This window comes from Drosophila nasuta, unplaced genomic scaffold (genome assembly GCF_023558535.2).
Source record: "Drosophila nasuta strain 15112-1781.00 unplaced genomic scaffold, ASM2355853v1 ctg18_pilon, whole genome shotgun sequence".
Lineage (NCBI taxonomy): Eukaryota > Metazoa > Arthropoda > Insecta > Diptera > Drosophilidae > Drosophila > Drosophila nasuta.
Window position 1 is genome coordinate 284,136 of NW_026869412.1, and position 13,908 is coordinate 298,043.

Consider the following 13,908-nt stretch of genomic DNA (forward strand, 5'->3'; position numbering starts at 1 on the left):
TTGTCGTTGCTGCGGCTGCTGCAGCTCTATGTATTCTGTATTTCTTTTCGCTCATTATATGTGTGTATGTGTACGTTAGCGTATGCTGCGCTGCCTGCGTCAGCGTCGGCGCTATGTACACACATACACACACGCACAGACAGTTACTCACTCGCACTCACACACACAGACACGTTGGCGCACACATTTTTCAGTTGACTTCGTTGAAATAATTTTCGTAACAACGATCACACTCGTTTGTGTATTGCGAAGACGGGAGGACGTCTCGTCGCAGTCCGCAGAGCCTAAACCAGCGTTTTTTTTTAGCGTTGCCTCGTCGTTGTAGGCGGTTGCGTCGCGTCCGCGGTGTATAATCTAAAGCAAAACCAAAAAAAAAAAATAAAATAAAATAAAATTAAAGCACACAAAATAATAAGTTATAATAGATATATGAAAGTGTGTATACATATATATTGCACCTAATGTATTGTGTCATATACGAGAAAAGTGACTATGTTGTGTACATTTTTTTCATGTTTTCCTCTTCAACTTCACAATGCCCGATAATTATTGTAAGTGTCAATGAAAAAGATGTGTACAAATAAATCCAAATTTATTACCTATGTATGAGTGAGTGTGTGGATTAAAATATTAGCCAGTAAAGCAACGAGAAAAAAATAGATTTGCAAAAAAAACACGCTACTCTGCCGCCGCTACAAAAACAACAACAAGCAAGCTGAAACGCATACATTAAACAACAACAAAAAGTGCGCGCGAAAGAAACAGCATGATATACAAGTAACAACAACAACAACAACAAGAAAAACATCAACAACAGCGCTGCACGTTTTGCTGTGTGTGTTTGCGTGTGTGTGTGCGCGCGCCAGTGTTGCCATATCTGTGTCAGCTGAGAGAGCTAACGCATGCCGGGAGAATGACAGTGAGAGAAAAACGGCGGCAGCGCTGTGTATATGTGTGTGCGTGCGTGTACTATCAATCAATTGGTTTTTTTTTGTTACATTTTCCGATTTGTATTCCTGTGTTTATAACCGAGTTCTTGTTTATTTTTTTTATACACCTAATTGCAGAGAATGCAAAATGTATTAAAAATTGTCAACACGCAAGGAGCACGAAACTAAATTAAAAGAAAACAGCAAGAAAGCAACAGCAAAGTAAAAGAGAGCAGAGAGAGTGCGCAAGTCGACGAGTGAAAGAGAGAGAGAGCAGTCGCCATGTCGAGCAGCGACGACGTGCAGATCACCAGCGTCGTTGACGCCAACGGACAGTCGCTGCCACTGCATGGCAACAGTTTGGGCGGCGCATTGGGACCGCCCGTCAAACAAGAGCGACCCGACGATGCCGAGATCCGCGAGCTAGCCGCCAAAATGAAGGAACAACAGAAGCAACAGGCCGCCCAACAAGCGAGTCGGCAAGCGGCCATGCAGCATGCCAACGGCGGTGGCGGTGGAAATGCAGCCAATGCCGGTGGAGCGATGCAACCGCCGCTGACCAATGGCAATGGACAAACGAATATCATGAGCTATTTGTCGCGGCATCAGAAACTACCCAACGGTACAATGCAAGTGGTGCCAGCGCTAGCAGCCAATGGTCGTGCCAATGGCGCTGTTATCGATAACAACGGGAGTGATAACAACGGGAAAGCGCAAAAAGGGAGTGGAGGGCCATGTGATGAGGAATCGATAAAGGGCCACTTTGGTTGGGCGCAATTTGGTAAAGTATCGATACCCTACATTTATCGTCAATCGGAGAAATATTGCTCGGTGCGCATGATCGAATTGAAATTGCTGGGCAAGTATCTGAATTGCCTGCATCCGGATATTTACTCGAGCTGCACATGCGTGCGCAGCTATTACATAACGGATGCCGAGGCACGCCTCTTCATCGAGATCAATCACAAGCATTGCGACGGCGAATTTGGTCGCGACATTTTCACCCAAAAGGATTTGGTGGTGCGACTCAGCGATGCCTCCAAGTTCTATCAATTCCTGGACATTTGCTATCGCAAGTTGGTTTCAGGCAGCAAGACACCCTCTGAGAAATGCGGCTTTATACGCATCAACAAGGAGTCCGTTGTCCCCTATACAGTGCGCAACAATCAGCAGGTTGTGCCGCTGTTTTACTTCGAGGGCGAAACGGAAAACTTGAAGACCAAGGCGGAGCTGCTCAATGGCTGGGATTTGGCCTATTTAAAGTTCTGCTGCAAGGTGCAAGGCATACGCAACGAGCTTTTCTCCAGCGAAAATGTTGCTGTCATCTCTCTGACAGACATCAAAAGCTATTTTCCCAATGGCACCGAATTCGAGGATTATTGGCCCAGTAAAGTGGTCGATTCCAATCTGCTGATTGGCAATCGAGCCAATGTCAACAACTCCGTCAACTGGACACGTCAACCATCGGCGCCGCCGCCAAAGGTGACCAACAGCGTTAATAGCAATAGTGGCAGCGCCAGTGGCGGCGGTGGCAGCGCCGTTAATGCAAGTTCCCAAAAGTCGCAGCAGCAACAACAACAGCATTCCACTGCCATCAGCGCTGCTACGCAACAGCATTTGATGAAGCAACGTGCTGTGGCCGCTGCCGCTGCCGCTGCGGCAGCCAGTGCCAACGGTGTGACCAACTCGGGCAATTTTCCATCGCCCGCTGCAGCAGCGGCCGCCGCGGCGGCGTTCAATTCGCAGGCAGCAGCCGCTGCGGCGGCGGCAATGCTGCAACAGTCGCAGGGCAACACACGGATGCTGACCACGGTGCAGGCCTTAGCCAGCGGAGGCTGGATGAATTCAACGAATAATGTCTCACAGATTCATGCTCAAATGTTGGTGAGTAATTATTATCGCTATGTTTTGCATGATCCTTATTGTTATCGATAACCTTTATGCAAATAGGGGAAGGGAGTTTGGAGCACCTCCATTTCATTTTTTCGTTAAAGTTATATTTGCTAAACTTTAAAGTTGAACTTTTATAAGCCCCCAGCGCAATAAAAACTGTGGGGAAACAAAATAAGAAAGGACCACTCGAGTGGCAAAAAGTCCCAAATTGTTTCATTTTTACCATTTTTAAAATTAGAAACATGAAACTGTGTACGAATACTCAAAAAATTAAGATAGAATTTCGGATTTTTTTTTTTTCAATTGGACCACGTCTTCCTTCCCGCCCACCTTACCATAAGGCTACAAAGTTCGATTTTTTTCTAAAAATTTGTTTTGAAATATTTTAATGTAATATATTTAATAAATGTGCACTAAATCTATTTAATTAATATATTTCCAGCTAATTTGCATTTTAAATTTGTTTTGATCCCTGCAAAATTAAATCAGAAATGAGTTTGAGTCCAATATTAAGTTTTGTGACTCCATATCTTGATGACTTATTCTTCACAACTTCTTCCTCCAACTCCAGGGAATCCTACCCGTAAATTTCGAATTCATTATCTCCGCCTTCTTCTACCTGATTATCATTATTGTCTACACATGCCCCTAATAACATCTCTTGGTAGTTTTTTTTTTTTTATAATTTAATCTTTGACGTTCCTTTAGATTTATAATTGAAAGCAGTGCGTAAGAGGAACCCAATGCTCTCTATTAAACACATCTGATATAGTATTCAGGCGGCTGTTTTTTCTTGCATGAGAAAAGTTTTGTACAAATTCGCGTTTGTACAATTTTTTGAGCGCTTCTGACGCATTTTTACCGGTACTTTATGCAAAGTTGGAGACATTGGACACCACTCACAAGTATTAACGTATAAGTACATCAATTACCTACTTTAAGTTTTGATGGGCATACCTCAAACAATCAGCTTTAAAATTGCCTCGACTGGCCTAGACTCACAAGTTAGACTCCACAGAAACACAGATACATTTTTGTTTGATTTAATAATTGAATACAAAACTCACAGAAAAAATCACAATCGAAAGTTTTGTGACAATTTTTTTTAGAGTTTGCCAGATTATAGTCTTTAAATATGGACGAATAACAAAGTACCAACGAAGTCTAAAATTTTTTAAAAATATGTTTCAGTATTCTTCAAGTATTCTAATTCAGAAAATAAAGTCAATTTATTAAAACGGAACAAAAAAAAATGTAAAAATGCCAAAATTTGGGACTTTTTGCCCATAGTGCACTCAAAGAGACTTATAATGAGTATAGTTCAAATCGATATCATAGTAATCTACGCTAGTCGAAGCGATTAAAATAAGACAACGACCTCACTGTTCCAATAGCATTCATCGAATGTTATTTTTGCATCTGTTTGAATGGCGAACCTTCAGCACAAGTGTTGTAATTTACAATCAAATTCGACTTGGTATCTTGCTTCAAAGTTTAATTTTGATATACACTGTATCCTTCTATTTTATATATGTACATACGTACATATACGATAGTCCAAGTGATTGATTGCCAGGTCTAATAATCACACACGTTTGTTTCGCTGCTGGAAAGCGTGAATTAATACGTTGGTATGTGTTGCTGTGTGTGCACAAGCTCTTTCTCTCTCTCTCTCTTTCTCACGCTCTGTCAACATACAAACGCAAACAGACGAGCATGGCTTCATACGTACGCCTGTGTGTATATATTTGTGTACGTTTCATATCACAGAAAAAATTCATTAATAAATGTCTTTGAGATTACATTTGTTTTTATTGTTGTGACGGCACATCTGCTTGCATTTTCAAAACCAATTGACAATGCAAAGAGTGCGAGAGAAAAAGAGAAGTCACTTGTTAAGGACAGAAGAAGCATAAGAAACATATTAACAGCCACGTTTGTAATTACACAAATACACACCGAGATAGAGTGGAACACATAAGTATGTGTTTGTATTTCTAGCTGATTTTTTTTGTTCACAGTTTGGCAAAAGACGTAGTTGTAGCCGCAGCAGCTTAGAAACTGGGTCATGTTTAGATACACTCTGATGCTATGCTCTCTATCTCACTCTCTCCCTCATACATATCAACATATAAGCTGTAAATACATACGCATGCATGCACACACGAATATAGACATACATACGTGTGTTCGGCAACCTGTTGGAAGCTTTTTATGTCGCACTCTCACTCTCCCACACACACACACACACACGCACACACCCACCATATCATTCATGCCAGTTTTTCACCGTTCTTTTTCTATTTACCCCTCTGTGTTGCAGCAACAAACGCATGCGAATGCAAACCGCGTCGGCCCCTATCGTGAACACTTAAACAACATGATGCTAAGTGGCAACAGTCGGCAAGCGTATACGTACAACAATCCTGCGATTTCCATGTCCTCCGTGAACAGTCACAGTGGGGGCGGCAATGCGCCGCCGCCGTTGGTTCGTTCAGCGGCCGGGCAGAATGCCAATCACATGTAAGTATATCAATCTATCGAAATCGAAGAGTGTGTTGCTATCGATCTGTTACTGCGCGAGGTTGAAATCAAAGCAAATTTGCAATTACATTTATATTTTCAATTCGTTTTTGCTACTTACTTTGATTTTGCTTTTTTCTTTGCACAATTTATATGATATACATATGTTTTATAACATTTGTTGATTTGATAATTGATTGATTCATTGATTGAGCAATGGTACAAATAAAATAAAAAGATTTTTTTTGTGCAGAAATTGTGTTTTTCAAATTTTGTTGTAATTCGTTTATTATGTGTACATTACTTTTTCACTCTAAACTAAGTTGAACATTTTTTATTGCCATTAGGGTGCCACACGAAAAACAAGAAATCAATTAAAACCAGCTACATTTTTTTTTTTTCTTCTATTTTCCACCAATTGTTTTTTCGTCTTAGTTATAACTAAACAAATCGAGAATTGCATATCGAAATCGGCGTTTGTGCACGCATTTTATTTAATTTTAATAAATATTTTGATTGTGTTGACAATTTTTTGATAAATCTGCTAAAAAATTTTGAAAAATAATCGTTACATACATAACTTATTTGCTACCAAAAACGTTTGCCCCAAAGTCACGCTACTACATTATTTTTCGTAATTTTCTAACACTAAACAAAGAAAAATTATAATTAATTCCAAGCCAAAAACCTATTTCCATGTTTTTCTAATTGTTGTTGTAGTCAAAACCAAAAACTAAGCTTTCTCATCGCATTCGGTATATTACAATAAAAAAAATGGAAGACTGCCTCAAAGTTCTTAGCGAAATTCATTCAGGGCGTCACTACATTTTATGTTTTTCAAAATATCCATACAAAAAATCAAACACACCTAAGTAAAATATTGTTACCAACTTTTACAACATTTTTCGCGTTACTAACACAAAGTAATTCTGGCTAACTTCAGACAAAAAAAAGCAGCCCACATATAAAAAATATATTTGGCAAATAGAAAAATGTTCAAATGCCAAAAATCAATATAAACGATATATGTGATATATGTATAATTATATATACACATATACATCCTTAAATAACGGCACCAATAGCGGTAAGAAGCGAAGATTAATGATGACCTGAGAGCATTGGACGCACATTTCCCTATACCCAAATACATACACATACACACCCACACTTACACACACATTTTCACATACACACATATAGAAGCATTTAATCTACCAAATCCATATATGTATATTCACTTTGTAGTTAAATTTTGTATTTTTTTTTTTCAATGTAGTTTGCATGCCCTCAACTTGGACGTTTTTATATTAATTTCTATTTGTCAAGTTTCCTCCAAAAATTTTGATTGATGGACATAGTATACTTGTAATGCAATGAAATAACAATGACATGTGTACATAAACATACATATGTATGTACATTCTTACATATATTTCTTTTTCCTTCTCATATGATTATGTATCTTATAATGTGGTTCAATTATTGATTATTTCCGGATATGTTTCTTCTGTTTTTGTATTCTACTACATAATAATATTGCAATGAGATTTTTGAAAAGATACTCGCGCTGATAGAGGAACTACAACATATATTTTGAAAAACATAACTTCGCCCAAAACCAGAATTAACAATATATATACATAAATGACTATTATATTTGATATATATTGTGATTAATATAAATATATAAAAATACTGTAAACCATATATATATGTATCTATATATATAATTTATGGCTGTGTGTACTGACTACCCCTAATAATTTTTGTTGCACTTCAAATTAGAAAGAAAAACAAAATGAACAAACCAATCAAGACTCAAAGTCAAAGACGAGAGCAATTACAATAACATCGAAACAACAACACCAAGAACAAATCAAACCATCTACAAAATCAACAATATATATATATATATTTTTCTTTGTTATATATATATATATATATATATATATATATATATATATATATATGTATATATATATATGTATATATATATATATATATATATTTATATATACAATATGTATATGGAATTTCCCAAATTCTGGTGACAGGTATCCCCTCTATGGCAGAGACTCCCATCCACCACAACACAATCCACCACCACAACCCCCGCGGCCACGTGTCCGGCCTCAAGAAACGAATCGAAATCACAAGAACCGTTATGTGCACCACAGTTTTAGATACCGAAAGCATCCCACCACACAGTGAGAGAGAGAGAGAGAGAGAGAGAGAGAGAGAGAGAGAGAGAGAGAGAGAGAGAGAGAGAGAGAGAGAGAGAGAGATCAAGATAACATTATATATAATGCGTGTACAACAAGTTGATAATTGGCATAAAAGAATTACAAAATTTGTTCAGGCTTTATGCATTTTGCAAGATTTTCATAATTTATATTTAAAAAAATGAGAAAAATTCAAGCCTACGAAATTTAAGATGAAAAATAATCAAGAGTAGGCCAGTGTGACCGTAGCATTTTCGCGGAGATATACTAAATAAATACATAACATTTGACATATTACTTATCATTAAATGGATAATAAAAATATTGTACTTTTGCCTGACTTAAGCTTCAAAAAATATACCGTTAAAAAAGGTCACTCTGGTTTTAGTATACGAAAAAATAGTAACAATAATCGCTGTGAAATGTAGACTATATACACATACATATATGGCAACTTGCAAGTTGCCATAAAATAATATTTATCACATTCACACGCACACAAAACACGAATACATTCACACAAGTTCACACACAAACAAACAAATTCATTAAACATTGCATTTTTGATGTATACAAAAGTACATTCAAGCACACACACACACACATTTTACATACCGGTGTGCGTGTGTGTGTTTGCTTGTTAGGCATTAAATGACAATAAGAAGCTTAGCGAAGATTAAGTAATAAAAATAAATATGTAAAACACAAGCAAAGGCAGTCCAAAGTGTTTTAATCGGTTGAGCAAATAGTATACACTAAAGAAATATAAAACTTGTAGTTGATCAACAATGGCAACACCAAATCACTAAGGTAACGCAGGCAAAAACAAATACAAAAAAGTGATAGCATCAGCAGACAGGAGAGCAATGCAGGTTGCATTTATTGCGATATATCGTGTGAGCAGTTAAGATTTGGATATGCAATTCATAAAAATAGCCATAGGCATAATAAATACACATACTACACATATGCATATGTAAGAATGGAACATAGTTCTATAGCGAGTATAAACAACAAAATTTGAAAAATGCTTAAAATCGAAAACACCACAAAACCAAAACGAAAATAACAAAATTTTTACATCAAACACAAAAAAAATGGAAATTTTGCAGCCAAGCTCAAAGCGACACTCATGTATTATATATAATGTTTCTAGGTCAAATGTCGAGCAATCACTGATGCAACAACAACAACAGACACAACAGCAACAGCAACAACAACGACAACAACACCAAAATAACACATTTAACCATGCACAACACTCCCCAAACACGCACAGTCCACGTAGCCATCACGGCCATGTTCTTGCCAACAATAACAGCAACAATAATAATTCACATTCGCGCAACTCTTCCTCCTCCTCCTCCACGTCCTCTGCCAATCAAGGTGCCTCAGCAGTTGCTGCTGCAGCGGCTGCCGCAGTTGCTGCCAATATTGGCAGTCTATTTAACAGTCCCTTCAACTACAATTTGCCATCCACACGTGCCGATTACACAAATTTGGCGCTGTGGAATCAGCTGACGCCCGCCGAACGTTTGCTGTTCACACAACAAATGAAGGGCGCCGGCATTGGCATTGGCAGCTTGGGTGGCAACGCTGGCGGCGGCAGCGCTGGCATCGGCGGTGTTGCCAACTGTTTGACAGCTGGCGGCAGTATTGCCAGTGCCCCACAAAAATCGCACAGCAACTTCCCGCCGTTGCCATCGCTGCCCTTGGACACGGATCTGATTACCATGTTGGACTACAACAATCCCAACAAGCAGCAGCAGCAGGCGAGCAATAAAAGCCAGAAGGCATCTAGCAGTGGCACCTTCACAAAACCAACTGTGCCGCCCTTGATACCAGATGAGCATCAACAGCAGCAGCAACAGCAACAACAACAACAGCAGCAGCATCATCATCAGTCAAGTGGGAAGCGCCTGCGTGGAGGTGGTGGTGGTGGAAATGGTGGTGGTGGTGGTATCACCACCATACCATTGAACTCAACACAAGCATTAGAGGATTTCGAAAAGAAATTTAATATGACAGACGAGATGCGTGCCGTCATACACAAAGTTCTGGCGAATCCAGATCTTTCTACGTCAATACAAACGAATGCAAATGCCAACAACAACGGTAGCAATAATAGTAGTAGTAATCATGCCTCCCATCATCCTCCCGTGCCCTCATACATCTCGCCGCCCATGTCGCCGGCAGTTGCTGGCACAAATGTAGTGACCACATTGTCGCTGGCATCCAATCCCAATGTGACCATCACACCTCAATTGCCAGGCCACTTTCTGCATTCGCCCTCGAGCTCATGCTCCAGTTCAAGTGCATCCACGACGGCTGCATCGCCGCTGGGCAGCAGCAGTGGCAATAATGCTGCTGCTGCTGCTCCAGCTGCGGGCTCACGTCAAAAGAGTGTCATCTGCTCGACCAAATCCAATTCACTGCCATTGGCGATACTCTCGCTCTCTAGTGGAGCTGGAGGAGGGGGAGGAGGTGCCACTGGTGGTGGTGGTGGCTCCTCTTCGTCGTCAGGGTCAAGGCATAAGCAAGTTGCAACATCAATTAGTGGTGGTTACGGACGTCAGTCACAACACAGCCATCAGCAGCAGTTTATTGGTAGCCACTTGGTGGACACCAGCATAGGCAGTACAACAATTACACCCAGCACCACGCCCACTGACGTTATCGATTTGTCTTCATCCCGAAGGTCGTTGGCGGCTTCCGCTTTTCATCAGCAGCAGCAACAGCAGCACCATCAGCAGCAGCAGCAACAGGCTGCCGCGGCCGTGCAACAACAGCAGCAGCAGCATCAACGCATGTCCGCCGCCTTGGCGCATGCGCAGCATCTACAGAATGGCGGACGGGGCGGTGGTAGCAGCAGCAGTAACAGCGGCGGCGGCTCCGGTTCCAGCGGTGGTGGCAGCGGCTCCCTCATCCGGTGGCAGCTCTAATGCCAACAGCGCCTCCATGCATTTGCAGCGGCATGCGGCATTGGCACATGCAGCGGCCGCAAGTGCAGCGGGTGGTGGGGAGGGTGGGGCACAGCGATTGTGCGTCATACCCGAGATACCGACGAGCAGCATGAATCTGACGCCTTACAAGGTACAAAGGGTATGCGTGGACAAGCACTTGGTGCCCTGCATCAATATGAAGGCTTTCAATGACTCCGAGCAGCTGATGACTCTCACCGAATTCCAAAAGAACTTCTTTCCCACTGTAGCCCTCGATCACTGCAAGCGACTAATCGAGGCGCTAGGTGTGGAGCTCTACAAGGCAAATCGGTAAGTGAATTGCGCCCTACGATTGACGATTATTATTTTTTTGTTTACTATTTTCTTTCGAGTATTTCCTTGTTCAAAATAAAATCGTTTTCAATATATAGTACTGATGCATTTGATATATTTTAATTTCCACAAATTTTTAATGTTTTTCCGTTCATTAGTGGAACCCAGTTTCAATTTAACTGAACTTTGCTTAATCGCACAATAAAGCCAATGCCAATAAAATCTGCCTTCATCCTAATTTCATAATGGCGAATTAAAAAGAAGCAGCTTTTGCAAATTAGAATAATTTAATTAAAATATAAATTAAGTATATACCAAGAAAGCAAACCTATCGATTGTACAAAAATTATCGGGCTTAAAATCAGAGCACGCAAGTCTATCGATAATTGTATGCTTATCGAACGGCATTTCAATGCGATTAGAATAACAATATAAATTATTGGATTGAAACTAATTTAGCTTTTCAATGTTATTGTAACCTCCACAGGCGACAGGTGCAAATACTCATGGAGTACGATCGTTCCTACAATGAGAATATGCCACTAGTCCAGGTGCGCGACATTATCAAATATATGACACAGTTGACTTTCATGACACGCCAGTCGGAGCAGCCGCCCTCGAAGCGTACGCGCACGAGCTAGGAATTAAGCTGGGGAGCACAACATTTGCCTAATACTACAACAGCATCAACTACATCAACAGCCACAGAAATCAGCAATAGTAACAGCATCACAAAAACATCAACAGATACGAATGCCAACAACAAACAAAAGACGTCTGCATCTTCTCATATGGCACATTTGGCACCGCCACCAGCACCACAGCAATATCTGCAGCAGCAGCAGCATCTCCACAGCCATCATAGTCATAGTCAGCAGCAGCAACAACAACAGCAGCAGCAGCAGCAACACTATCATTCACAGTCAGCACACAACAATACATACGAAATGTTGTACTCCCACAACCAACACCCGCAACACTCTCACCCGCAATCGCACCTATTGCAAGAGCTGCAGCCAGCAAGTGCAACAGCAGCAACAGCAACGGCAGCAGCAACAACAGCAGCTGCACGCCAGCAACATCAACAACAACAGGAGCAGCAACGCCAGCTAAAGAAGCGTCAGCATGCGGAACATAATACCGTAAGCAGCAGCAGCAGCAGTGACAGCAACAACACCAAGAGGAACAGCAGCAGCAGCGCCTCTGCCGCTGCAAGAACTGCAGCGCAGCAAATGGCCGACGCTGAGCACGCCTATTTGTCAACGCTGTATGGGAAGGCAGCCGCAAATATGCTCAGTCCTCCATTGACCGCAGGCGTTGCGCTGCAGGATCATCGTCAGAGTGGCAACAGCAGTGCTGCCTTTGACTGGAATAGCGCAAGTGGTGAGCAGCAACAGCGTGCTGCTGCACGTCGCTGTCCACCATTGCCGTTGCCACAAGAAGCGACAACAACCGCAACTGCAACAGCAGCAGCAACACGTGTGGCAGCCGTAGCAGCAGCAGCTGTGGCAGCTGAGCGGCAGCAACGTCATGCCATCATGCATCGACGTCACAGCATTTGCGTTGCAGCTGCAGCTGGCATCGCCAGTCTTTCGCCGGCATCCTCAACGAACTCCTCATCTGCAGCTGCGTCGCCAACGGCAGCGGCGGCGGCGTTGGCAGCTGCCTCGTATTATGGCGCCTTCTCAGCGCCATATCACCATATGAGCGCTGCGGCGGTCGCAGCATCCGCACATCATCATGCCCATGGGCAACCGTCGCCGACGATTTATCCGCCGACACCGCCGCCATCGGCGCCTTGGGTGCATCCCTGGTATGCAGGCGATGCGTTCTGAATCTGAAACAACCATTGTCCGTGATCATATATATGTATATATACATATATATGTTATGCTCCATTGTAAATTATAGTATATGCCTAAGTTTATTTATTAATTTCGCTTTTTTATTATTTTTTTTTAGCGCGTAAGTAGGTTAACTAATTTCTGGGCATCATATGTCGCTAGTGAAAAAATATCGATGACAGCGCTCGAAAAACTACAGTGAATCACAGCATATTTCAACTACCAGCAACCGACAACTTTGAATGAGTATACTGTCCAAACATAAATTTTTGGGCGAGTATATCCATTCTTTAAAGCTATGACGTCATTTTGCTTCACAATTGTGGTTCTCGGACCCATTTGTAAAGTATGCGTGTCTCTTGAGATCTAAAGCTTAAAATATCCAAAATCTATCTTCTAAACATTGAAAATACTATACACAAAGCAATAGATCAATGAAGAACCGTTATTTTTATACTTGGGACTTGTTTTTCGATCATATTAAACAAAAAGTTAAAGGATAAATGGAAGAATATCTTTTATGTTAAAACATTAAATTAAAATCCTGCGTTTAAATAAATTTAATACCTCTTTTAGTTTGGCCAGTATACTGATTCAAATTTGTCGGCTGGTGATGGTTGAAATAAGCTGTGATACACTGAGTATAAACAAAGAACTTAAGCCTAAAAATATCAATAATTTTCGCTTTTCATAATCTTTTAATTTTCCAAAACATTTATTGAGAAGGAACTCAAAGAACTGATTACATTAAAGAAAACCACAACAACTAAAACAATAACAAATTTCAACTTCAGCACACTTGCACACTTGCGCTCTCCCACAAACACACTCACACATCTGCAAGTTTAAATTATTAAAAATTCGATTTTGTTTTCAATGCGCGCTGCCCGCTCGAAAAAACTTAAAAACCAAAAGAACAGCAACAAATATTGCTCGTTCGCTGGCGTCAAACTCGACTGCATTAGTTATAACAAAAGCAAACAAATCTTTTTTTTTTTTTTAGTAATATACAAACATATATATATGTGCATATACATATACATATAAAGTCATTAACTTGTAATTGTAAGCAAGAAATTAAATTTCTTGTATCCTCCTACTCATTAAATCAAATCAAATGTATAAACCAATTCATTCAGATTACGATGGGCATTTGCCCCAACAACGTTGAACATGTTCCATATAAGAAAGAAAAACAAAAAACAAAACAATGCAAAGA

The 13,908-nt window shown here is 40.7% G+C and overlaps 1 protein-coding gene across 1 annotated transcript; it reads left to right on the forward strand.

The window, feature by feature from the left end:
* Nucleotides 1-158: 158 nt before the first annotated feature.
* On the forward strand, nt 159-11,933 carry LOC132797765 (uncharacterized). The gene is given in 6 exon segments (XM_060809544.1): nt 159-551; nt 1,068-2,813; nt 5,146-5,345; nt 8,727-10,490; nt 10,492-10,842; nt 11,333-11,933. Coding segments are annotated over 5 exon segments (4,071 nt in total). The 5' UTR covers nt 159-551; nt 1,068-1,211; the 3' UTR covers nt 11,487-11,933.
* The last annotated feature ends 1,975 nt before the right edge of the window (nt 11,934-13,908 follow it).